The following is a 27,239-nucleotide window of genomic DNA, read 5'->3' as shown; positions in this document are numbered from 1 at the left end:
ATGAAGTAGGCTGTGGCTCATGAAGGTTTATACCACAATAAATTGTTTAATTTTTCATGCTGGGTAGCCAGCATGGTGCCACCCAGATGTTGGACTAAAATTCCCTATCAGCCTCAGCCACTGTGGCCCATGGTCAGAGGTGATCAGAGTTGTAACCCACCAACATCTGGGGGAGCACCATGTCACTTATAAGATTTCACAAACTTACAGTAATTGTGGTGTTCTTCCTAGGAAAGAGGAAGAGGGAGCTCCCAGGAACCACTGGTCCTCTAACGGAGGTTTAAATCCAGTCTGGCTGTCACTTTGAGAGCTGCAGTCAGGTTCTCCTATCTCTTTGATTCTCTGGATAACCTAAACAATTAGTACTTACAGAATGAAGCAGATGGTGCAGCCTTCATTCTCGCTTGATGTAAACTGTATACCCAAATGGGATCACCACAAACTAGCATTTCGGTTTCATTTGCTGCCTTGAGACTCGCAAGAGTGCTCCTTCAATTATGCCTCTGCCATGTGTGAAAAAAGCTCACATTCCCTTTGACACCACGTAGCGAAGCTTACAATATTAGCTCACTCAAAACAGCCTAGCAAGTCAGGCAGTTCTCTACAACCAGAAGAGCTATGGAGCCTGTGGGACCTTTCCTCTAGCTTTAAAGGAGCATTGGCCAACCTGGTGCCCTCTAGATGCTTTAGGAGCTGTAGCACAACAACAATGAGGACACCACACTGGCTACTCTTGCCAGAGGACAGCCAGATGATGTTTACGTGGGCAGCTGGACTTCCAAGATATATCTTTGTCGTACATGTAATGGCCTATAACAGAACCCTACAGTAACTGCTGGCTTTTTGGGGGGGAGGAGGGGAAGGAGTTCACAGCAGCTGACTCTGACACAGCATGAGAAGTTGCTGTTAGAAATTGGGGAAATTGGAAAGCCATCCACGCACCTAAAGGAACTTTACAAACTATAGCCATCATATTTAAGGTTACTGAAAATCACTGTATTCTTAATACATCTTATTTCACTGGCGAGTCCAAAGTGTGATGCCAAGTCTCTGCTTGACACTTTCTTCCAAGCTGCAGTATTTTAGCGAAGTAATGGGGGGGAAGCAAGTTTACTGAACTTTCTTCTTGGCTGTGAGCAATCTAATCACTACATAATGTCCTAAATATAGTTCACCAATGGTTAGTGGATTGTTATTTTTAAACTGGGGTCCCTGCATGACACCACTTCTGCACACCTGCAGAAATCAGCAATATTGCAATGACTTAATTGTCAGCGCACTGAGGGGATAGAGGCTTAAGGGATCACATGAGTACAGATGAAGAGTCTTCTCTGTGATTGAAATCTACCTGGGAATTAAGAGAAAATCACAGAGAGGGTGAAGATCAGCAAGGGACATGGAAGTGTCAATTCTTCAAGAGCCTTGTCATAAATAAGCCAGATGCTAGGAACCGGAAGGAAAGAGTTGGGCCAGAGAGTCAGATCTGAGGAACAAAGTCAGGGGTCAGAGCTATGGGAATGCACAGGAAAATCCCCAGACCCAGGAAGATGTTGTGGGGAAGGATTCAGATGACTTGACTTGAAAGGTCATGGGGTCATATAGACTACCGCAACCGTAAGTGGCATGCCCTTCCACAACAACTGAATGTTTGTCAGAATCCCAGCTGACCCAGGCCATGGAGAGATATCTTCAGAGGAAGAGGGTTGAGAGCACCCTGCTACGGAGAAACCCACATACATGGGGAAACCCACATTGCTCATATGGCACCTGTTGATCTCATGCTTCACCTGGGTTTGCAAAGGACTCCTAAGTGCTACCTTGATGGCCAGTTCTTCCACTACAATCCCCACACCCCAGCTTCAAGACCAACAGTGGTGGCAGACCAGGCTGGGAGCCCAAGTCTCAGGAGAAGCACCTGTTTGGCTGCCAGATGGTTCCAGAAGCAGGAAAAGAAGGAAGGGTCTACTTGGAAGAATAGACTCGGGAGGAAGAAAACAGGGGGAAGCAGAGAGCCAGGTGGAGGCAGGGACAGTGCAAGTCCCTTAGTTTCCTGTGGACCTTTGGCAGGTTAACTTTGAGAGCTGATGAATGCCAAAAGCCTCTGCACTTGGACGCCCTCCCATCAGATGTCAAAGAGATAAACAACTACCTGACATTTAGAAGACATCTGAAGGCAGCCCTGATTAGGGAAGTTTTTAATGTGACATTTTAATGCATTTTTAATCTTTTTTGGAAGCTACCCAGATGGGCGGGGTACAAATAAATTATTATTATTATTATTATTATTATTATTATTATTATTTGAGGTGAATGTAAAAGCTACTGTTCCAATATCTCGATAAATGTAGGATTTCAATTCATGCATTTCACAGTGCAGAACCTGGTCTACAAAAACCTGTGGCAGTAACAAACTTGTTAGTCTTTAAGGTGTTCCAAGACTGAGAGCTGTTTTTCATTCTAATGTGAAAGTGTCTCATCTTTTAGTGGTGTGAAAGTTTACAAACACCACAGCCAGAACAAGGCAAGGTCTATATTCAAAGTGTGGTTGATTGTAGTATGGAAGAATCAAATTTGAAATTATCGAATAGCCAGTTTCTACACTTGGTTTCCCCCCTCTCTCTTGAAAACTCAAATTTGAATTTCACATCACAAATCAAATTTTGGAGCAAAATGTTCAGCATAGTGATTGAAATTTCAATGAATCCTTTCTTTTATGATTACATTTAGAGTTTCTCATATGAACCTGAAAATTATTTGGACTATAGGTTTCAGAATGTTCCCGAAAATGGTAATAAACCAACAAACAACAATTTTCCAATTCAGAATCAGCACTTGTGTAGATGAGGCTCAATTTTACAGTGAAATCCAATGCATGTTTACTCAGAAGTAAGTTCCATTGTTTTTAATGCAGCTTACTTCCTAGTAGGCGTGCTTAGGACTGCAGCCTCATACTGTGAAGTTTAAGGGCACTTCATGGTGCAGGGGAGCGGTAAATCAAAACATATGTGCTTACATTTGTTTCTAGGACATTCTGGCCACAATCCAACACAGAGTTAAGTGAGGGTAAGCGCACTAAAATGAATGGGCTTAATATATTTGACTCTGTGTCAAACTGTGGCCAACGAGGAGAATAGGATATAAACATATCATATAAATGAAAACTACGGTTTCATCCTTAATAGCTTAACGAAATATAAACATAGGTGTGTGTCTTGCGATCTTCAGCCTACTTCCTTCCAAGCCATTTCACTAACTTTTAATAGGACTAAACAAAACAAATTCCTTCCAGTAGCACCTTAAAGACCAACTAAGTCAGTTCTTGGTATGAGCTTTCGTGTGCATGCACACTTGGAAGACAGGGATTTATATGTCATAGCATTTCACACTATTTTTCTGGGTGGATAGCTTAGCCACGGTTATGCATGCTCTTGATAACCTCCAAGATAGACTACTGTGATGTGTGATATATGAGGCTCTCTTTGATGGATGTTTGGAAACTGTAATTTGTTTAGAGAGCGGTCGTTAGGTGGCTGCCGACTGGGCCTGGCCAATTGAAATATATCTTCAACAGCTCCAGTAGCTTTAAGCCTCTTTTCAAACACACTGTATGAGTCAAGTCCTGTATGGTTTGGCCCTGGGGTACCTGCAGGACTGGAGTGCCCACTCCCAACATGAGCTTACCTGTGCACTGCATCCCACTTCCAGCTACTCCTGCAGCCTGAAATGAAGGTGACTGCGGAGAAGGTCTTGTAGCCAAAGCCACACCACTAATGATCAACAGGGAAGTTTCAGTAAATCTGGGGCAACTTCAAGGTATGCACACACATGAAAAGAAAAATCTAGAGAAAAAACAGCCCCATTTAATGGCATGGGATGTTGCGTTAATGGGTCAGGGGATGAACCTGATGAGTGGTTACAGGGAGAAGTAAGATTGAGTAAGCAGGGGGAGAACAGGAGAATATTATACTATATTAGAATGGACCATTTCATTTCATTTCACATATAATTTGTATACCACCTTTCTACTTTACTATACCCAAGGCTGTATAGTAAGAATAAGTCAGACGAAGTCGCTTCCTAGTTCATATTGAGAAGCTATTTTTTCAGTGTTCCAATGATAGAAGACAGAACTGTCCATAAACATCAATGGAGAAATGAAATAATTTAATTTAGCTTTGACCAGACACCAGTGTGTCCACCCCAGCCTCCATTCAACCCCCATTTAGGCAGAGGGGAAACAAAGGGAGTGGTAAACCCAAAACAGACTGAGCCTGCTCAGTGGGCATGGGATGTCAACTGATGCTTCTGGGAGGAGGAAAACGAGAGGGAAGGAAAGAAGAGGCTGGAACCCACAACAGAAGCACTCCACACTGCAACGTTTTGTTGCAAGGCCCCACTTGTATATATTTATTTAGCCTTGGAATGAGATTACTACACAGGACGAGTCCGCCATGAGATAGGGTTTAGTATCTATCCAAAGCAGACACAATGGAGGAATTTCTGGGTTGAAACAGCTGACACGCACACATCCTAAGGAAACTATTCCTTAGAATTCTTTTTAAGCATAAGTTTACAACGTGGCAAGGAATTTCACCGCATAACATGCTGTGGAGTTTTAACAGAGAACCAGTGACAGTTCCAGCAAAGTAGATGGAAATGACATCTGGCATCCTCATGTTCGAAAGTCTGTATTTTTGGCTACCATCAGGACTTCCCTCCCACTTTGTAAAGCTATGAAGTGAAGCTTCATAAACAGAGAAGTGTGCTAATTCAGACTACATAAGACAGCAGTTCTTTCTGGGAAATAAAGTCCAGTCTACATAGTTCAGCTGTTGCATAATTGTTACCTTTACACATAAACACTGAGGGTCAAGCCAAGGTGATCAGCACTTGCAGAGGAAACTGCAGATAGATTTATTTTTAACCAATAGTTTCATTGTAATAATTGAAAGCTTAAACATTTTTACTTACAAAGAAAACTACAGTAGTTTGTTACTATCAAAATCTCTGCATAGGCATCAAAATGTAACTAACCAAAAGAATTATCAACAATAAGAATGTAGCAAATAAATAAAATCCTAAGCAAGCTTTTAATTTTCCAATTCCTTTTTTCTTTTCTTTTTTACCTCTCGCATCTTGCACAGAAATGCCCCAGTCTTTGGAAATACGTAACAAGTTCTGTCCTCAAAACTTCACTTTGGTGCCAACTCTAATTATCACCAAAGGGTGGAATTTGCAATAAATGTTTCCTATGCCAAGAAAAGTTTTCAGAAAATCTTGCCCTTGGTCACACACAGCCATTCTGCTTTTTCTTTATGGCAGCAGCACCTCCTTATGTATGCCATTTATATACGATCCCCAAAAAATCAATTACAGGAAAAGGTGCACCTCATGAGTTTAGGCATTCTACAAAAGGGGAACTACCACTGAGAAGGCCCTGACACAAGTCAATGTTAACAGGGCACCCCCAGTGACAGCACCAGCACCAAAGCTTCATCTGCCACTATAGGGTCCAAGATGATTAACACTGGGGAAGTGCCCTGTTAGGTATTTGGGTCCCAAGCCATTCAGGGCTTTCTTTACATGCTAACATAAATATATTGATTTGTGTCTGGTAGCTCACTGGTAGCCACCAGTACACAATTTTTAGGACTAGTAGCACACAGTCCTATTGGGCTGTCCCACTTACCAACCTAGCTGCAGCCTCCAGACCATCTTCAAGGGCAGCCCAGCATACAGTGAGTTACAGTAGTCCAGACAGGAGATAACCAGACCACAAACAACTGAAGCCAGGCTATAACTGAAGGCATTCACTTTTCAATGTTTATTTGTTTCAAACCATTCTTGGAACTCTTGTCAGAGACAATCTCAAGGCTTGAAGAAAATGGTGCTTTATTTCCATCCCGCACGTTCTACAAGAGTCGAAAACCATAACCAGCCGCTTAGACCTAATAGCTCTTAGCCATGGGGATTAATGTTTGTTCCCACACAGCATTGGCCAGAACTTATGAACTGTAGCATTCCAAAGAACATTGCTTCCTGCACAATGAACTGTTTCAAGAGCAATCCTCGTTGAAACGGAAACTTGCATGTAAAAGTGGTTTGGAAAGCTGGTTACTTTTATGCTCTGGTTTTCCCTTGCAGCCTTCTTGATACCCAAGATATGCCCAATTATGTCATCAATTTCCTTCAATTACTTCACAAAGGGTTCATGGGCACCCAGGGAATAAAAGGTTGCAACAGTAGCTTTTGTATCACTCAGCAATGGAATCCAGCATTCATAACGAGGCTCAGAAGCACACGGTGGGAAGGGGAGGGGAGTCATTTGCTTAGCATTCTTTAGCTCTATGTGGTATAACAGGAGCCTGTCATGATTTATCGCTGAATAGCACATTTATTTTGCTCGCGAGAGAAACCTTTCATAACCTGCTCGTTTCTGAAGCGCTTCTGGAGTTATGAGATCTGAGAGCCCTCATAAACGTGTTGTCGTGCTGAAAAGCTCCAAGATAGCCATCTCCCTTCTGAATGTTTCTGGACCGAGAATTTTCAAACTCTGGATTAAAAACTTACAGTTACTGGAGAACGACACATTGGACTTGATACATCTGTCTGTAACAACAGCAATAGCATAATCTTGTGACACTGTGCTGGCTTTTGGAGGAGAAAGTCATAGGTTACGTTTCAAAAGAAAAACTAAAAATGCCCTGGGCGGTGAAGGTGTTCCTAATAAAGCAATACGGCAGCCATCTTGTAAAATGTTCTATCAAATGAGATCCTCTCAGGTACCAGCACTTTCTTCATTTAGACATTTTGTTGAAACACAACTGAGTACTCCCTCAGCTTGTTATACTACTACTAATAATAATAATAATACCTTTATTGTCATTGTACAACCTGCGTACAATGAAATTAAACGAGCCTCTCCCCTCCCCCAAACACTCAGTCTCGTTGCACTCTGTGTGCTTATCGAACAACACATCACCTCACAAGTCAATTTCGCTATGTTATTTTCTGTTCAACAGCCTAACAGCCCATGGATAGAAGCTATTTTTTAGCCTGTTGGTACAGCTGATTATACTTCTATATCTCCTGCTTGAGGGTAGAAGATTAAAGAGGTGATGGCCTGGGTGTGAGTCATCCCTGAGAATTTTTCTCGCTTTCGTAAGGCAACGATCCCTTGCGACATCATCTAGCGGACTCAAGGGACAGCCCATGATATCATGGGCTGTATTCACCATCCTCTGTAGAGATTTTTTGTCCATGGTTGTCAAGCCAGCAAACCACACTGTAATACAATTTGAAAGGACACTTTCTATTGTGGACCGGAAAAAGAGTTCATCAATTGTTCTTTAACATTATTCTTTCGCAAGACCCTGAGTCTATGTTGGGCCTTTCTGACCACCTGGGTTATGGTGATTTTCCAAGTGAGGTCCTCACTAAGGTAAACTCCCAGGAATTTAAATGAGGAGACAATTTCCACACAGCGCCCCCCCCCCCAATATACAGCGGGGCAGGTTCCCCTCTCTTCCTCCGGAAGTCCAACACCATCTCCTTTGTCTTACTAATATTTAGGTGCAAGTTATTCTCTGAGCACCATGTAGATACTTTTTGAACCTCCCCCCGTACGTTGTTTCATCTCCGCCTGCAATTAGACCCATTATGGTAGTATCATCTGCAAACTTAATAATTACTGTGGATGGATCTGAAGATATGCAGTCATATGTGTACAGTGAGTACAGGTAGGGACTTAGCACACATCCCTGTGGGGTACCATTGATGATCTTGTCTCCACGGGTGCTGTTTTATTAATTGTTGTTTTGCTCTTAGGTCATGTGTGTGTGAGTGTGCACTGTATGATGTTTTATTTTTTATTAAAAAAAACCCACCTCTATTTCATTTTTTGAAGAAGAAGAAAAGTGAGGCTATTTATTTTTAATAAATAAATATGTCAACTGATATCCAACTAAGATATACAAAGAAGTAGACCCATCAAAATTAATGGACTCTTGAGTATGACAGACATCACCCACTGTACCAAATACTAGTCCTATTTATTCTAAGTAGATTCACTGGAAATAATGGACATGACCAACGAAGAGCTATTGGTTTTAATGAGTCTACTCTGAATATAGCATAGTTGGATACTACCAAGAGAATACAGCAATGGAATATTTAAAAGTTAGCCCCTAGAAATGTGGGCATACACCTTGAACAAGGGCTGGGGCAGTGAGGGAGAGAGCCAATATGTAGTTTTACCACTTTGCTATGACATTTCCCTCCAACAAAGTAATTTTGTCCTGTCTTCCTGACTCCAGTTCGTACATTTTTATGAGCTGACATATGATAAAATGTTCCAACATACAATCCACATATCCTGGAGCAGATCTCACTGAGTATAATGGGACTGATCTGGAATAAATGGGCATTTAATAGTTATATTAAAATATGCTTTTTCATGAAGGTTCCTTGAAAGACTTCAGGTGTTTTCGAACTATGGAAACAATCACCACACTTGTTGGTACAACTAAAACAAATTTCTCATTGGTTCTTACAGTCATTAGTTAGAGCATTATGGCAAATACCACCCTAGAAGATTTTATTTGGTTATTTACCACTAAACAGAGATGTAAAACCAAGATCACAAAACAGCAATGCTACACCGCCCTCTAGAGGTATTTCCTTTAGCAATAAATCAGGTTTGTTCGTTGTTTTGAGAGCAAATCTGCATAATTTTCTACCTTGCTATTTCACAACCCATAATCGAGAAATACATTTTGTGATTCATATAAATGGAAATCTCTTTGTTCCAGAAACAGATTAAAAGCTGCAGAAAAATCAAAGCCATGCTAGGGAGCGTTAAAACCCCAGGAAAGCAGAACAGTTCTTAACCAATGTGTAAAACACAGAGGATTGGATGTCAGCTGAAAGAATAAGGACAAGGCTTTCTGCAGAAGTGCTGCCGGCAGGGCCTCTCAGAGGTCCAGATGGGCCCAGGCCACTTCCAACATTCGGGGCCCAAACCCACAATCAAAATTTAAAATGACAAATTAACACACGCAATCTAAATAAGGTGCATCCACACACAAACACAGTTCAACAACCAAAAGCTGCTTCACTGCTTGCTTCAGACTCACAGCAAGAAATAAAAATGTTCCACATCAAAGCAAGTCCAAGAACTAAACAAAGAAATGGGGGAAAATTGCACAGTTGAAACGTGTCAGATTCTCAGATATTCAGGCTGTAATCCTAACCTCACTTGGGAGTAATTCCTACTGAATTCAACAGAACTTTACTACTGAGTAGATATAGTTAGGATTGCATTGTAAATGACAGTTGCAAATGGCATTTAAAAAATATGGTTTGTGGGGCAGGACAATTTAGAACTTCCTAGCAGTATGTGATTATTATCTGAATGCAAAGGATATGCCATTATACCTGTGCATTTTCTTCATGAAACTTGCTTTCTTGATTAGAGTCACATTTCATGACTTTTGGAAGCCTATAAAGAGTGGGAGAAAATCCCCGGAAGTGGGACTTTTGACAGTACTAATGCAGAGGAGCTTATAGTCAAGCTTCACATATGCATTTTTGTACACATTGGTTGGAGAACTGCATCGCAAAATTCAGAGAATATTTTGAGGAATAGCTGTGTTTTGATTTATTGGTTTAAGAAGTGCAAATTAGGTAGTAGTTTCTCATTAATAACACTGACATTCTCCCCCATCTCTATGAGAAAAGTGAGCCTTCCTTAATCTCAGACTCTTTGAAAAGAAATCAGATAAATCATTTGTAACATCCGACTCCTATGATTTTCTGAAACATCTTACTTGAATTGCTATTCTGCCAACTGCAGATTTCGTACTGGTTCTAGAGTTGTTAAAGAACCTAATACATAAATTCTGACTCAGGCTAGCAGCAAGCTAGGCACTTACTTCCCTTGGCTCTATCAATCATTAAGGGGGAATGACTATTCCAGCTTGTTTGGGCTTCTGTCCAAACTACCTCTTCACACTGGGCAATACAGAGAGCACCAAAGCAAGCTGTACAGAGTTTTAAGCAAATAGCCAATATCCTGTTACATAACAGAACCACTGAGCATTCCCTCTACTATGAGAAGGGACAAGTTACATTTATCAAGACGGCCATTTGATCACGAGTGATAAATAGTTCATACACAATTTAATGGGAAGTGGATACAACTTAAGTCAATCTTTTAAATATAAATGAGAAGCCTTGGAGGAAACCCAATCCCTCCCAAAGCAGCTTTGAATCTACTCCCCTTCAGCTCTGAAACAGAAAACCATGGCGCGCACACAGCTTCTGTTGAGATTAGCGACCGGTCAGGAGAGCGGGGCTGCACCTGCAAAGTTGTGTGTTATGACATTGGTTAATAACCTGCATAAATCACAGTCTTTGGGAAAACAAATAAAATAACTCTCAGGGTCCTTTGACACAGGGTGGTTGGGGAAAACACCACAGTTTATTGTGGGAGCTGAACCATTCCAGACACGGCTACCTGCCTCCTTGTGTAAGCAGAAAATCAAGGTTCTCTACATTCACAAAGCATTTCTGAAGAAATGGGAATAAAGTCTGACATTCAAAGAGAAATATGCAGGGTCTGATCCCAAGATACTTTGGGGCAGTTGCTCTGTTCAAACCAGGCAACATTTGAAAACGTGTCACACTTCCCTGATCTATTCAGTCTCAAAACACTGTGTGTTTACTACTTTCAGACCGACTTATGTTACTGTAAGAAATATGTGTACAGTCGTACCTCGGAAGTCGAGTCGAATCCGTTCCAGAAGTCCATTCAACTTCCAAAACGTTCAAAACCAAAGTGCGGTTTCAGATTGGCTGCAGAAAGTCCTTGCAGCCAATTGGAAGCCCCATCAGATGTTCGCATTCCAAAAGAACATTCGAAAACCGGAACACTCCCGGGTTTTGATTGTTCAGGAGCCAGAACGTTTGACTCCCAAGGCGTTCAGAAGCTGAGGTACAACTGTATAGGGTTAAACCAGACTTTCTACCTAAGAATAACATTGGAACCAGCTATGGTTGAAACTGTGGTGAAAGCTCACTGGAAGTGGGACTCTTTTTACTGTGAACTGCTGCCACAGGAAGGAGGGATCATCAGGATTGGTGCTGTGGCACCTGAAGAGGGGGTTTAATTCTTTCCTTCCATGCCATAATCCCGCTGAAAAACTGACATCCCACAGCAGCTCTGGAGGGAAGCCCAAGGAAGCATCATTCCCTGATGTAATGGACTTGCTAGATGCAGAGAAGTAGCAGGAGGCACCAGATGGGGAACCAGATTTATCTGTTTATTTCTTTAACCTTATTACTTGAGAACTCCTAGCTAAAGTTGATGCTACACTATACCGTAGGTAAAACAACACACGTAAAATAAAACAACACTTGTTATTTGTTTCTGTAAGTATACTGCATGTGGGTTATGTAAAAACTATCCAGCTTTTTAGGAGAGAAAAATAGAGACGTCTTCCCTTGAGGTCTTGCTCACAAAGTATTTAAATTAAGGCTCTGAAGCGATCTGAACGCAAACAATAACTTCTAGGTCTCAGCACTTCTGTCAGAACTATCATTTGCTTTTGCTTTTTTTAAATCAACAAAAGAGCTCCCACAGCAAGAGCAAATACTGAAACCATTTGAATGTATAACCACACTGCAAAGTGCAATTACATTTTTGAATTTACTCTTATTGCATCTGTAATGCAAATGATTTGTCTCCGGGGGCTGCTCTTTGCACTTGCAGCGAAGCCGCTGAGCACGGGAAACGCTGAGCACAGCAACATGATTCTGACATGGTGTGGCCGGCAGGGGGGGATGTAACACCAAAATAAAAGTGTGGCAATGGGAACCTCTGAAAGAGCAGAGAGACAACTCTGCATTTATGAACGCAGATAGTTAACCACCCAGTTCAATTTTCTAAAACGGCAATGGAGCTTTATTTTGCAACCTAGTGTTAAATAGCGCTGAGGACGCTTTTTTCTGGGGAAGTTTCTAAGGTTCTCTTTTCTTTTTCTCAACCCCCCCCCCCCGCTCTCCCAGGAAAAGGAATTCTACCTTGAAGAAGTTTATCCAAATGTTTATCAATCACTCTGTAATGATGGTCACTATCCTGCCAACCCCCTCTGCCAACTATTCCTCCGAATGATACCCGATTCTAGACACAACCTGGCAAAGGGGCCTTCCAACCACCCTTGCCTCCCCTTTAAATTCTCCTTTGCTGACTAGAAAGTCACTACAACTGTAGCAATACAACAAAACCTTGTGCAGGTGTGAGGCAGCTGTGGTGACAATGGGTTAATTTCTCCATCTCTCGAAGCCACCAAGACAAATATTTTTGAGTACACATGGCTTGCCCAGAGATGCAAGAAAATAAATAGACATGAAGAGTTGTATCCAATGTAGCGCTTAGCAGATCCTTCTATCAGCGCACGGATTTCTCCTTGCGCAGCAGAACAACATGCCCTTCTCCTCCCATCACCTCCCCAAATCTGTTCTAATCCCTACACTAGCACAAAAATGAGTTGAATACTGCCCCAGTATAACTTGTTTGGGGAATGTGTTGTGCACAGCATTCCACCCACAGGCACAGGAGATTTTTCAACAGGGTTTTATAGCTCCCCATTTGTGGTAGCTGTCTCCTGAGCTCAGAATAGAAACTTTGGTGGCTCTTAATGCTCACCCTTTATACGAAGGGAGGCCTTAGGACCCCAGGGTTTATCTCCAGTGATCTGAATCTAAGCCCAATAAAAACTCAACTCATTCTCTCCCTCCTCACAGCTACCAGCGGGTCTCCAAATCTCCCACGTATTCTGCTTACCTGGCTACAGATAATGATGATCTACACTGTATCAGAGACATGAAGAACTGGAAAATGCTATGTTGCCATCTAAACAGCAAGGGTCAGGGACCTTGAAAAGGGTACCAGTGGTACCAGTGGTGGGAGGATCAGCCCATTGTGCCCTGGACCCAAGATGACTCTGATTGACTTAGAATAAGAATAGTTCTTTGTCTACTGTGCCAATTCAGGTCAAGTTCCTTCACTAACATAAGCATCAAAAGAAAAAGTCCTTCCCTAGAGGATAGTTAAATCTAAATGGCAATGGTGGGGGGTAACAATATATGGAAAGAAGTAAAGGAAGAGGCAAATGAGACAAGAGATGACTGAGAGAAATTACAGCACTTAGGTTTGGGGAAGGGGACACAGTGTATCAAAGAAAGGGGACAAAAATAGTATCTACATTCTCTTCCCTTTTCTCTCTGCCACTAGCTTCTCAACTTTGGTCTAATTATGTGCGAGATATTTTGTTATGGAGAAACTGGGGGGAGGGGTTGAAAGGGAACAAGGCTCCTTGTTCCCCTTTCATAATTAGCTCAAGAGACACCCAGATGTTTGCTAAAGGCTACAGAAGCATCATGAAATCAGTGCGACACCGGCGTGTTTCAAGATTTGCCACAGTTCACAACCAATGATCAATCTGTCCCCACCCCACCCCCTCCACACCCATCCATGACCACTTGGCTGGCATCTGGCACCATGTCTGCATCAGCAGAGGCAGCTGGAGCCCTGCCACCGAGTCTGCTCACGGCGCATACCAAAAACAACCAGCTTGTGGGCGCTGGGAAGGAGGAACAGGGAGGCAGTAGACACTTACCAATATTGCACATTCCTGGAAAGGGTAGCCAGATGGCTGGTAGGCTGCCAAAGCAGACACGACACCGGGCACTCTGGCCATCCTGCTGAGAGAAGCTACCGTTGGTTTTCGCCATTCTTGGTCCCTGACTGTTTTAAGAATCGACTTAGTGGTTGTGCTGCCTGACAAGGAGCAAAGTGTGGTTGTCTGCATAACGCAAGGGAAGGGAAGAGAACTTAGCTGGGGTGTTCCTGAGGGAAGAGAGGAACTGGCTTCGTCAGGGACTTTCCCCTTGTGCTATGGCAGGGAGGGAATAGCTAGCAGTGTTTCTGAAGGACGTTGCAAGTACAGTGGTACCTCTGGTTGCGAACGGGATCCGTTCCGGAGTCCCGTTCACAACATGAGCAGAATGCAACCCGCATCTGCGCATGCGCGGGTCACAATTTGCCATGTCTGCGCATGCATGTGATGTCATTTTGCACATCTGCGCATGTGTGAGTGGCGAAACCCAGAAGTGACCCTTTGCAGTACTTCCGGGTCGCCACGGGATGCAACCTGAAAAAACGTATCATGAAACAAACACAACATGAGTTATGAATGTGGGGATGGGGGGAAGAAATCTGGTAGGCAAGAAGGTGTAAGCCAGGGATAGGAAACTTTTTTTTTTTTTAAGCCTGAAAGCTGCATTCCTTTCCAGAAAGCCTTCCAATAACTCAGAGCCTCTGTACGCTTCAGGTTGTTTCTGCTCCCAGCTAAAGGCACCATCCTTTCCTGCTGGCTTGTTCATGTGGGTAGATTCAGCATAACCCGTTGTCATTCCAGTGCTGGATATAAAAAAGAACCTTTTTCAGTATTCTTTTCTAGGAAGCCTTCCAAAGGCCATATCCCAGTAGTGGGCAGCTCAAGAGGCAAATGTTGGTGGAGGCAAAAAAGCAAATTTTACCACTATGTAGTAGGCTAGTTTCTACACATACCTACACACCTCTCTAGCCTCCACTTAGGAAAATGAGAGAAATTACCATAATTCAAGGACATATTCCAGTTAGGTAAACACACCTGGGGGGCAAAGCAGATCCTGGGGTTGGGGGAGGTGTGACAAGGGGGAGTTCTGAGGATCTGAGAGAGAAGCTGGGGGTGGTGGTGTCACATTTTGTCCCTGAGCCTGAGGTTCTCCACCTCTGATTTAAGCAAAGTCATGTTGTATATATTGCTTGCAATGCCTGGATAATCAGAGTGAGATATATGCATGCATTCTGACAGAGGGGATATATGGATTGGGCAGGTGTCTATGCCCTATCTTCATGCAACTATAAGAAAAGAGCACTTGACTTTTCCAGCTTGACCTCTAGAATTTTTAAAAATGTGATAGGGAGATAATGACACACATTCTAAATGTTGCACACAATTAGCAACATGCAGCCTGCTGAGCCAGGAAATGTAGCAGGATGTTCTAAAATGAGGCAGTATGAGAGGGGATATTTTTGTAAACTGCCCTAGGAATATGACTGAAAGTGGGGCTAAGGGGACTGGTGTGGGTGGGTGCAATGAATGGCATTTCAGGATTGGCTAATCCCCAAGAGTTAGCTTTTTATGCTACAGATTTCTTAAAGCCTAAAATCATTACCTTTGGAAGTTGGCAAGCTAGTTCTTTATCATTTACTTAATATAACGGTCAGCCTCTTTGATCAATGGATTAGAAGTTACAAATCTGCCAGACAATTGAAGCACTCTAGGGCTTGTTCCAGGGAAACAAACGGAACAGCTACAGGTTTCCTTGTCTTTCACTAGCGTTACGTACATTTCACTGTGCAGCTTATAGCCCAAAACAAGTCAATTGGTTTTATGAGCTTTGACATTCTGATATACTAAAGCCACGGGTCTCAGTGCCCCAACATTCCTGGGAAAGGGCCAAGGTGTCACTGAACACCTTGCAAGTTCCAGAAAAAAGTCAGGAGTGCAGGAACCTGCCTTATACCTAGGACTTTTTTTCAGCCAGAACTCAGTTCTGGCCCCTCTCAGGTGGGAACCATTGCCATTATAAGAGAACAGGGGAGGTGTTCATCCTGAGTTCTGGACCTCTTTTTCTAGAAAAATAGCACTGTTTATACCAAGTCAAACTACTTGTCCACCTAGCCCAGTACTGTCTACTCGGACTGGCAGCAACCATCTAGGGTCAAGCTGCAAACTGCCCCAACGTACTGCATGCTAATATATTTTCTTCCTTTTTTAAAAGAAAAAAAATATTAAAGGTTTCCTTTGCTTACGAAAGCACATGCATTGTCTCTTTTTTCGGGTTGTAGAGTCTTTTCTATATATCAGTTGCAATCGATGCGAGAACTTAGTGTTGTATACAGTATAATCATCTTAGGTTCCTTCTGCACCAAACAGTTAAAGTGGCATTAGACCCCTTTAAACAGTCATGGCTTCCGCCAAAGAATCCTGGGAGCTGCAATTTGTTAAAAGTGCTGCGAGTTGTCAGAGATTTCCACCCCCCTCACCAAGATGCAGTTCCCAGAGTAGTTTAATAATAAATTTGGGGGGCTCTGGGGAAGCTGTTTTAAGTGTATACTGCAGAATGGAGCCTTAGAGTCAGGCAGCTTTTCCAAGGCAATCAGATAGACTTTCCCCCCATATAGGAATTCCACAGTGACACCAACTTACACCATTCATATTCAATGCATAGAACAATTAGTTTCAAATTTTCTAATGTAGGAGATGATGCTACAAGCCCAGGAGAGCCTGGATGCTGTGTTTCAATGCGGCAAAAATGGTGCACTGCTAAAACCATAGATGTTCACAAAACAGGGAAGAAGACATTTATTCCATCAACTGAAGTAAACTCTCACCCTCTTCTTTTTAAAGGGAGTATTATGCATTTTTAAAAATGAATTTTCCTGCAGTATGTACTGCACTGATCACAGTCACATTGTATGTCTCCATGTGTGTGCTTCAAATATTACAATACAAAAAGGCATCTCTTCAGGGGGGAGAAAAACCACATGAAATTGGGTTGGGAGGTAGCCTGGGAAACACGATTACCTTGGCAATAACCTAGGGGTGTACTGCTTTGAGGGAGCATATTATTTCCCAAGCCAAAAAGATATGTATCTGCTTTTTAAAAAGAGAGTGTGGAAAGCTGCCGTAAGGAACTGCAGGTTTCAGCAACGTGATTGGAAAAAGGCCTCTGTGTTCATAATTTTACTTTCAATGCCACGTTCATGCAGCAAGCAGTTTCAAATGTAAATATGCTTGAACAAATTCAGTGCCACAAAGGAGAGACTTTTTGAAATTATTGCTGCCACATTATGACTTTATTTCGCAAAGGGATTTGAAGACATTTTAAAAGGCCTTCTAGAAAAGCTGGGTTGGTTTCACACACACACACACACACAGAGAGAGAGAGAGAGAGAGAGAGAGAGAGAGAGAGAGAGAGAGCGCTTTTTTAAACAAAGCAATGTGGGATACAGAACGTGCTTATCTCCACAGCAGTCATTTGGGATAGAATCAGAATTTAAATAGGATGCAAAAAAAAAAAAAAGCTACTTTTCAAGGGATAAATTAATGTGAAATTTCTCAGGAGGAAAAATAAGAAGAAAAGGCAGCTGTTTGGTTTACCATATCAAAAAAGAAAGGAAATACTTGATTACACTGCACCCATGGTTTAAAGTTAAGCTAAGGCAGCACGAGTCTGACTGGTAAACATCATTTAGCTCATTCTTAAGAGGCTTAGGGAATGCCACTGTTAAAATGTTTTGCAGCACATTCCTGCAACAGCCAATAGGATGGAGGGAAGTTAAGTGCATATGAAAGAAATCAGAAAAAAGAGCTTGAATCGCTTTTTGAAAAAACGAACACCCTTCTCAAAGGATTTGCTACTTCAATCCATGAAGATGTATCCCTGAACTGCATCAGTGTGAGTATCATCATAAAATAGGGAGACTTTCCTTGTTATGACTTTATTAAATCCAAAGCATATTATATGAGAGCATTAGATTTACCAGAAACTTGTTCAGCACCTGAGGTCCTCAGAACAAATCCAGCTCCTTTATTTAAATGCAACAGCAATTCTTTATCTTTCTCCTTATGATTGTTAAATATGGCAAATGTCATTATTTATAAGACTAATTAATTAAAGTTGGTAGTTGCCACAATACCAAATGGTCTCTGGGCAACTCACAACAATTTTAAACCATATTAAATCTTAAAGAAATGACAACAACATTATAATATTACAAAAAGCATGATCAGCAGTTCAATAATTAAGACATATCTCATGTAATCAAATATCTGGGAGAAGGAGGGATAAAATAAATGCAAAAAAAACAACAAACTGTCCACTACCAGTTTCCAATCAGTTTTAAAACCATGAATTAGACACACACAGACACAGGAAAAAAAATAAAAAGACACTTGGTTCCAATAAGGTTATGCAGCCTCAGCCCAGATTCAATTAAACCAGTGTGCTAGTGGAAGCCTATGCAAACCTCCTGATAGCTAGTGGCATCCCCCAGCCCCCACCTAAGACATGTTCCTAAATGCTTTTTGCTTGTTTCCAAAAACAAACATCCTCTGTGACCACAGATGAAAAAAGGACCATTGTATTTTGCTATTAATAAAAATACAGAAGTGTTGAAAAGGGATGTATGAGACCCAGCTGGTTTCACTATACTTGTCCTCCCTCCCACCACCACACATCAGAGAACAAGTTAAAGGCACTTTTGGTCATGAAAGGATGGTCCCCAATTTCCATTGACTCTCCCATCTGGCATCAGTTCCCCCACACCATATTTCACACTTTGAGACCATGTGAAGGTACATCATGCACTCCCAAGTGTCACAACATGGGATGGAGAGGTGAGGGAGACATGGCACATTGGTAGAGCAAACGCTTTGCATACAAAAGATCACAGGTTCAATCCCTAACATCTCCAGTTGTAGGAGATGCTGGGAGATACCCATGCACAAGACCCCCAAAGCCACCGCCAAACAAAATAGTCATAGGATAGATGGACCAGCAGTCTAACTCAGTACAGGGTAGCTTCAAATACTCACTAAAGAGGCAGCCACAGATTGACTTTTATTTATTTAGAAGTGCCACCAATGGTTGACGGAGAATGGTATGTGCAGCCTGGTCCAGGATCTCAATCACCCTACCTAAGGATCCTGTTATGAACCCCTATATTATGACAGAGCTCAACAGTGTCAACTGGAATTTCTGGGATTTTACACACACATATACCCCAGTGAACTTTGAATAGACAACTATTCTTTACATTCTTTTTGAATGCAAGTCTTAAAGTAAAACCTTCCTATACAATGACTCAACAAGTCCAAACTGGCAAAAATGTAAACTTCTTTTGAAGTTTAAAAGTTCAGAGTCATTAGGAAATTGGAGCTAACCTCTATGCAACTTTCTGATTCTCTACAGATACTCAGAATGGAACAGATCTCATTAAAAGGCCCAACAACAATCTATTTCTACTAAGGGACTTTTACAGGTCTCAGATTCCCATAAATACTGAGACGTTGCTCTCAGTCTTGCCTTACTGGAAACATCTAAACAGAATCTGAAAGATGTTGTAACTCAGAACCTCTCTTCTGGAAAGAACTCTGTAACTTGTATCATAGGATCAGCAAAAGCTGGTGCCAGTTGTGACTGGTAGGAGAGAAATCAGGGGCCCAAAATTAATAGAATCAAGTCAAGGATAGGTGGAGCCAACTAATTCTGGTTATGTTCCCATTCTCTTCCCTGCTGAATTCTACAAAGGCAGCTCCAAGGAGGAAGCTGACAGCCATTGCTACTTCTTTGACTGGTCTTAAGTAAGGGGGCAGGCAGGTAGGTGCTGCCTAAGGGCAGACTAGGGGGGCAGTACCCCACACACTCTAATGGACCATCCTCCATCCTGCTTATTATGAGGGACTGCAGTTATTATTACCAAAAGAAAATGAGGAGACTTCCAGCACTGCTGAAATGTGTTGCTGAATTTTCAAAGAGAAGAAGACAAACTCACCCAGCAAAGGGCAAATGGACCAAAGAGCAGAAGACAACTTTTCTTCTACCCATTCAGAAAACACAAACTCTTGCTCCTCGGATCTCATCACATTTAAAGCCAGCAGCTTCTATATGTCACTGAAGCAAACTGTGATAGATTGAAGTTCTTCACCATTCCACTAACTCCTTAATTCCACTACCGCCTTAATTGCCATGGGGGAAAAGAAATTGCCATCATACTTCAAACATCTAAGATTAATAACAAATGCAGAGGATAATTAAATGGGGAGATTTAAACTCAACTAAATTCATCCATTTATTACACACTTGGTTGCCTGACTAAAATTAGGTAACTAATCTGAATATGACTGATGAGAAATAATAGTAATGAAGGAACATTTTTTTATTTTTAAAAAAGCACAGGACAAAGATAAGTACTTGCCCTAAGTGCATTTTTTGCTCTTGTTTACAAAGACATTCCATCTTGCTTAGTATGTGGTATGTGTGATTGCAAGGCATAAATGGAGCACACTGTTAATTAGTCAACACAAGCAGGATCATTTGTTTTTGCTCATGTTTAGGCTTTGATCTAAATTTCTCTTGCAATTCCTGTCAAGATTGTTTGTCACACTTTCACACAATAAGTGAGCAGTATCGGAACTGCTAAGCCCATATCCAGCCACTTCTGCTTGACTCGTCTTGCGCTATGTGTCTTGAAGGAGAGGAAGGTAGCATTTGATGCTCTGCCTCAAACAGCAAGATGTCTTTCCAGAAGGCACATCTGAAATCTCCTTTACCAGGCCACTTGGAAAAAGATAGAGGTTGCATTGCAACTGGTAGAGGGACACCAGTGAACACAAAGACGGGCTCCATTTGGGACTGTTAAAATAGGAACTATGTTCACTGCCACCAGCTGCTGGGAACTGCAACTGAGAAGGGTGATGTTGGGCTAGATGGGCCTTTGGGCTGATCCAGCCTGGTTCTCTTTACATTCTCAAGGCTTCCTGTTGCCCCCTCCAAGGGTCTCTTGTAGGATGGGTTTCTTAATAAGACATCTGCTAATGAAAGCTGCCTTTAACCGTGGTGGTGACATTCTGCAGAATTTTCTGAAACAAAAGTGCTCCAGGCCACGTTTTGGAAACAAAAATATATCAAACTCAGCAAAAATATATTTTAGAAAATGTTGGGAAGGAAATTGTCTTTGCCATTTTTTTTTTTTTTTAATGTTCAAGGAACGTAGAATGAAAATAAGAGCTGATAGTTTCTGGAACATTTTCTATACTCAGAGTTTTGCATTTGATGTTGCCAGCTTCATATAGCTAGGAAGACATGTGTGTCTGAGTGCCATGGGAGAGTACAAAAAGAAATTGAAAATAAGCTCCTGTGTTTAGAAAAAAAATTGCATGGTCTGAGCAGAGGTTTTGTGACTAAACAAAGCCATTGTGAAGAAGCCATGCCCATGGAAGAGATCATTTTGTGGTGGATGTGGCTGCTGGTGGCACATGGATTGCTAATGCTAGTAATAGAGCTGCCAAGCGTCCTAGAGAAATCATAGACAGAGATAAGCCAGGGAAGCAGAGCAGAGGAGTGTGGAGAAACAAAGCAGAGCCAGGGAGACTCTCTTGTTCAGGGAAAGTCCCAGTCTAAACAGGAAGCCTTTTATAGCCCTTTCTGTCCTGGTGGACCCAAAAGCGAGCCGGGGTGGGAATTCCGAAAGCTCACCGGAGAGGGCAACCACAAATCCAACCCAAGATTGGTTCTGACCCTGGTGCGCACACAGAAATTCCTCTCTCAATTTCACTCTGCTAGTGCAGTTGTTACCTTCTGTTCAAGATTTAAGAAGTAGGAGGTGTAATATGAGATTCCCAATGAACGTCACTGTCAGGGAACTGCCATCAGCTCAACGGCGAGAGGTGGAAGGGCAGTTGGGTTACAAGGAGCCTCCAAAGATCGTGAGAAGCAGCCCTTCCTCCGCGGAGGAGGGATTGCCACACCTCCAGTGGGGAAGGGATGCAGGGCTCAGAGGATGCAAGGGAGAGCCACAGCACCGAGCAGGAGCAAAGCGGGGTGGGAGGCAGGTCCCCCTTTGCCCACGCCCTCTCTGCGCAGTTGGTTTATGCGCAGAGAGGAGAGGCATAGGGTGGGGGTCAAGAGACTACCCTGCTGGGGAAAGTTTAAGGACCGCCCACTCCCAGATTCTGCTAGTGACTGAGCAAGACATGGAATTGAGAAGTTCTGCACTGTGAATGTTTTTGCACCGATAATAAAGCCTTTGAAAAGACCAGTGGGGGGGCTTGCCTGTTTGCTCTTGAGCAACCACGCCAGCACACTTAACAGTCACCCTAGGTAGAATCATGGTGCTGAGGCAACATTTCAAAAGGTCCCGTAGAAGGGAGGTATTTCTGAGCCCTTCTACTTCTTATATATGTAAAATGTGTGTTATTACCATAGGACTGTGGCCTGTCTCCAAATATGTGAGTTTAGTCCATGTTGTTCTGATAGTATCAAAGGATTGAAATTTGCATCCTGGGGCAAACTAGCATTGCCAAGTTGTATTTCAAGAACGTGGGCACTGGGGGTGGCTCATATAAAGTGTTTCATGGGAATGTGGTCCTTATTTTCTATGTGGGTATCTGATACAAACAAAGCCTGCACAATATGTGAACTACTAACCCGGGGTAGAAATCTTTTTTTCAGCTGAAGGGCTGCATTCCATTCTGGGCACTCTTCTGAGGGCCACATGTCAATGGTGGGGCTGCTCATAAATTATTGCATTTGTGCAATTTGCTAATTTCCACACATACGCAGCACCACACACTGTTCTCCAAAAAGAGGCATGGTCAGAGTTCAGGGATTTATTCTAGCTAGGCATAAAACACTGAGGGTGTGAAGCAGGTCAAATGAAAGATTTCCGAGGGCCAGATGTTGAGGCCCCCAGCCAGAGTTTTCACATAACTGTAGTAAGCCATAAGCAGCACCCCATTTAGGCTCAATCAATTTCTAAGGCTAAATGAATCTACTGCCTTTCTAGGACTGCAAAAATGGTGGAATTCTCAACCACTTCCCAGGCCCCATAGGTTGGGTCATGGGTTGCATTAGGTCACAAACAATACAGGCCTAAGAATAAGAATAGTTTTTTCAAGTAATGTAAAGCCTTTGGAACTTTGCAGGCTGGTCAGAAATAGTATAAAGACAGCAAGAACCAAAGTGTTTTGTAGGTTGGTGCAAGGATAGATGCCATGCTGGGAAACCCTAGCAGAGAAGTGAAACTTCAAGCAGCAGTTATTCTGAGTTCTGCAGTGCTAGGAGTGTTGGGCAAAGTTCATTTGTTCCACACTTGTCTCCTGTGATATCATTTTACAAAGGTTGCAGCAGCAAATATTACAAGCATGCACCTCATTGTCTTCAGATCATACCATCATGTGCCTTGCTTTTGGTGGTACATGACATATAAATCATTTTGGGGATCTCTGGACACCAAAAACAAAGTTTTGAGGAACAGGTTTATGCTAGGACCTAAAATGAAAGTCCCAAATAGATATGCAGGTAAGAAACTTGGGGATGAACTTTGCAATCCACAGCATCAATTCAAAAAAACAAAGTAATGCCCTCAGGAACAACACTGGGAAATGTAATGGTAAACAGAGATACATGCAATCCTGGAAACAAACATAATTGTCTTTTTATTAGAACTGGGAAGCGAAAATGAGAATAAGGGGAAATGAATGGAACTAATCAGGCAAAGCTAGATTCAGTTGGCAGCCTGAAAAGCAAATACGCACAGTGAAAGTATTTTTTTAAAAGAAAATAGTAATTCCATTATAATAATAGTTATGCACACATGCTATATGTATGGCTCTAATCCATCCAAAATGTTGTCTCAGCACTCACACCTCTGTGCCAGAATGTTTTCACTGCATTGTTTCAACTTCCTTCACACACACACACAAAGGTGAAAAGTTACCATTAAAATAGGTTAAAATAACTCCAGAGGTTTGGAGAGAAGAAACATGAGCCACAAAGGTTCTGCTAAAACTCACTCTTTCATCAACCCACCCTATTGAGCTCACTTAATCAAGAGGGTGTGTTTTATATATATTGGCAGACTGAAGTATTAAGAAAATGAATCTCAACATGAAATGAACTTTCTGCCTTTTTCAGATTGGGCAGGATTATTACATGTTTGGGATATTAAAACTGCAAAAGTGAAATAAATCTTTTCTATAGACACATTATATACAAAACATAGACACCATGAAAACACAGAGCGGGATGCTACTTCCCCAGTGTACACCTAGGGTGCTGATAGCCACCTCACATATTCCAGGATCAAAACAGGTGAATTTAAATCTTGAAGAAAATAACATTGCCAGCTCACATTAACAATGAAAGTAATCTATCAATCCTGACATCAAGCCGTGACAGGAAAGAGTCAAGGGTCGAAAAGATCAAGGGTCAAAGGAGCTTGTGGTTGGCACTTTGGGCCTCCCCACAAAAGCAACACACCTTCTGGCCTAATTTTATCCTCATTAAGATTTGAGATGCATATGAGAACGTGTTTTTTTCCAGACCAGTTCTTCTGACACCTCCAAATCTATATTTTATGAGAATCTGTCTAGCTGATACAAGCTGTTGCTTTGGAAAGTTTTGTTTGAAGAATATTCCAAGTTTGAACGGGGCAGGGGGTTTCCCACAGGTTCATTCATGGGCATTTTCCTCAGTGGGTGTTACATATGCTTTCTGGGCTGTTTGAGATATGCCTTCTGATTTCCATATGCCTATAATTTCCAACTGCACTATGCAACTGGTAGTCAGAAATTACTGCGGTGCTATTACTCAGTCACTTGATTACACTGCAATTTCTGTAAAAGCAAGCTGATAACTGTTTAAGGGCTGGGTAATTTATACATTTGTTGTTAACTACTTTAGGATTACCTAATGTTTGAGAGAAAATCATAGGCATAACATGCCTTCCCTTTTGCAGAAGAGGAGGCACCAAACACCATGCACTTCAAATGGTAACTGAAGACTCATTTGCTTTGACAGGCTTTCTTGATCTTTAAGATGTTCTTAAAGTGTGTTGCTATTTTTATTTTTATTTTTGCATTTTTAAAGAATATTTTATTATATGGTTTGTATTTCAGTTTCATTATTTGATTTATGCACACACATACCGTATTTTTCGCCCTATAGGACACACTTTTCCCCCTCCAAAAATGAAGGGGAAATGTGTATGCGCCCTATGGGGCAAATGCAGGCTTTCACTGAAGCTGGGAGAGCGAGAGGGGTCGGTGCGCACCGACCCCTCTCGCTCTCCAGGCTTCAGGAGAGCCCCACCGCCAGCCCCACAAACTCGGGGGACAGCTGTCCCCCGACTTGGTTAGAAGGCTGGTGGGGGGAGAAGCCTGCTCCTCCCCGTCGCCAGCCCCGCAAACTCAGGGGACAGTTGAAGAGGCATAGCGCGCCTTTTCCGCTGTCCTCCAACTTGGTTAAAGGCTGGTGGAGGGCTTCCCCCTCCTCCAGCCCCGCAAGCTCCCAGAGCGATGCCAAAGCTGCACGCAGCTTCGGCATGGCTTTGGGTCCCGTTCTGGGGGCTGGGGGAGGGGGAAGCTCGGGCTTCCCCCGCACCAGCCCTGCGCCTGGGGGGGGGAATAATTTTTTTCCCTTTATTCCCCCCCCCAAAAAAATCTAGGTGCGTCCTATGGGCTGGTGCATCCTATAGGGCGAAAAATACGGTACATTCTGTTATTTGCCCAGTTCACATTTTGGTTTGCAGCAAAGTGAGCACTTTCTATTCTGGTTTATGCGAGATGCAGAGAAGTTAACTCTCTTCCTAATAAGTCTTGTCCCCACAGAGCAGTTGCCAGGACGGATGGTCCCTGCCTTCAACCCCTTCTAAGGTTCCTCCTCTGCCAGATGTTTCCCAAGCAGTCTCAAACTGTGTATGGGCATCTCTAATCTCTGTTCCGCTCTACACATCACTCTGCATGTCCTTGGAGACTTGAGATTCCGAGATTCTCTGTATGTGGTAGGGCAAATACTTTAATTGATGCTAAAGGGAAACCTAGGAGCACTAACAATGGTTACTTGTTACACTGAAACCTGGCCAAACCATGGTTATTCTTAACCATGGTTTGGTGAATGAAAACACATATACTTTTACATGAAACATTTGTCTGCTGCAGCAGCAAGCCATAGGACTGGCAACATATTTTAAGTGTGCTAATCCTATCTAAACACTCAAAAGCTGCAATTCTCTGACATTACCTAGAAATAAAGACCAGGAGGCTTACTTCTGGCTAGAGCTGTATAGGATTGTGCTGTTACTTAGAATTGTTGAGTTGAAAGGGATCCCCAAAAAATTTGTTCCACTGAAACTGAGAAGTCTGCTTCCAGGTAAATGTATGTAAAACTCAGCTGAATCAAGGCTTCAGAAGCGACTAGTATTTCCCCCCTGGATATTCTAATAACTTTAAGAAAGTGAGTTAGCACTTCATTTGCATGTAGTAAATGTTTAGGGAAGCTAGCAAATGTTTAACCATTTCTCACCCATGGGGACTGCCTCCCCCCTCCCCGAAACAAGGATCCTCCCATGCTTAAGCGTTGATTTGCTCATCTACTGTCTGTCTGCTAGCTGAACAGTATTTGGGTGGAACCTGAAATGTGTTACTTGTCCTTTCAGAGAAAATTGCCAAGGCAATATGACAGTCCTTACCTGGGTGCAATTATTTTTGCCTTTAGGAAATTGATCAAACTTACTGAGCAATCCAACCACTGACCCACCATACTCAAAGAGATTTGGATGGGGTGGAGGCGTTCCTCTGCCCAGCTGTGCTGAGCTGTGTCAGCAGGGAGACACCCCACCCCATCCACCAAAAGCTCAGGAGGGCTGAAGCTACTGCTGGCAGTATTAATACTGCTGGTAGCCAGCATAAAGCTCTGAAACAGGTCATTTCAGAGGGAAGGATTGTGAGCTGGCCCAGCAACCACAAGTTGCAGTAGGGGGCTGATCCAGGCCTATTAGCCACACCCGTCCTGGTGCTGGTATAGCAAAACAGCTTGCTTTTCCTAGCCAGTGTAATCAACAGGGCTGTGCAGGCAGTAGCGACTTTGCTGCTCCATTCAGCCATGCTGCTGTCCAGCCAGCTTGTGCCTTTGCTCTTTCAGTAATACCCAGAAAAGAATGGGTCAGGGATATTTACATGACATTACATACACTTTATTGGGTCCTTTTACCATTCCTGAAAACTGGGTGTTGCATTGCTAGAAGAAATGTGAAGCCTTGCACGCTTACTTATATATATATACACACACACCAGCTTCAACATTTATGTCACCGCAAGACACATATAAGCTATGCGTAGGTGGGAGAGCTGACAACAATCAATTTTTCTACATGACTGGAAAAAGGGAAAATTGCATGTAGATAATAAATAGCGTGGCAAGATACTGCATGTATTATTAGCACAATAACTTGCACTGTTTGAAGTGTACAGGAATTAAGATAACTGAAGTTAATGTAAATGTGCCATTGACCTCTCAGTACCACAAACCAGTCATCCATGTGTACTAAATAAAAAGTGTCGCCT

General features: G+C 42.5%; 1 protein-coding gene across 5 annotated transcripts in view; it reads right to left on the bottom strand.

The window, feature by feature from the left end:
* The window catches only part of HDAC9 (histone deacetylase 9), a 425,839-nt gene that overhangs the window by 320,349 nt on the left and 78,251 nt on the right, over positions 1-27,239 (bottom strand). Inside the window, exon 1 of one of the 5 annotated variants that reach the window (XM_081881909.1) lies at positions 13,680-13,825. The exons of 2 other annotated variants lie outside the window; for them this stretch is intronic. In XM_081881909.1, the coding sequence (XP_081738035.1) occupies positions 13,680-13,794 (115 nt within the window). In that variant the 5' untranslated portion in view covers positions 13,795-13,825. Of the gene's footprint in view, positions 1-13,679; positions 13,826-27,239 lie in introns of those variants that run through there. 2 more of the 5 variants (XM_081881908.1, XM_081881915.1) reach the window with 2 other exon arrangements.

Source organism: Podarcis erhardii, assembly GCF_964252035.2.
Source record: "Podarcis erhardii genome assembly, chromosome: 12".
NCBI classification, from domain to species: domain Eukaryota; kingdom Metazoa; phylum Chordata; class Lepidosauria; order Squamata; family Lacertidae; genus Podarcis; species Podarcis erhardii.
The sequence above is the reverse complement of the archived record's forward strand: the minus strand, read 5'-3'. Positions and strand labels throughout refer to the sequence as shown.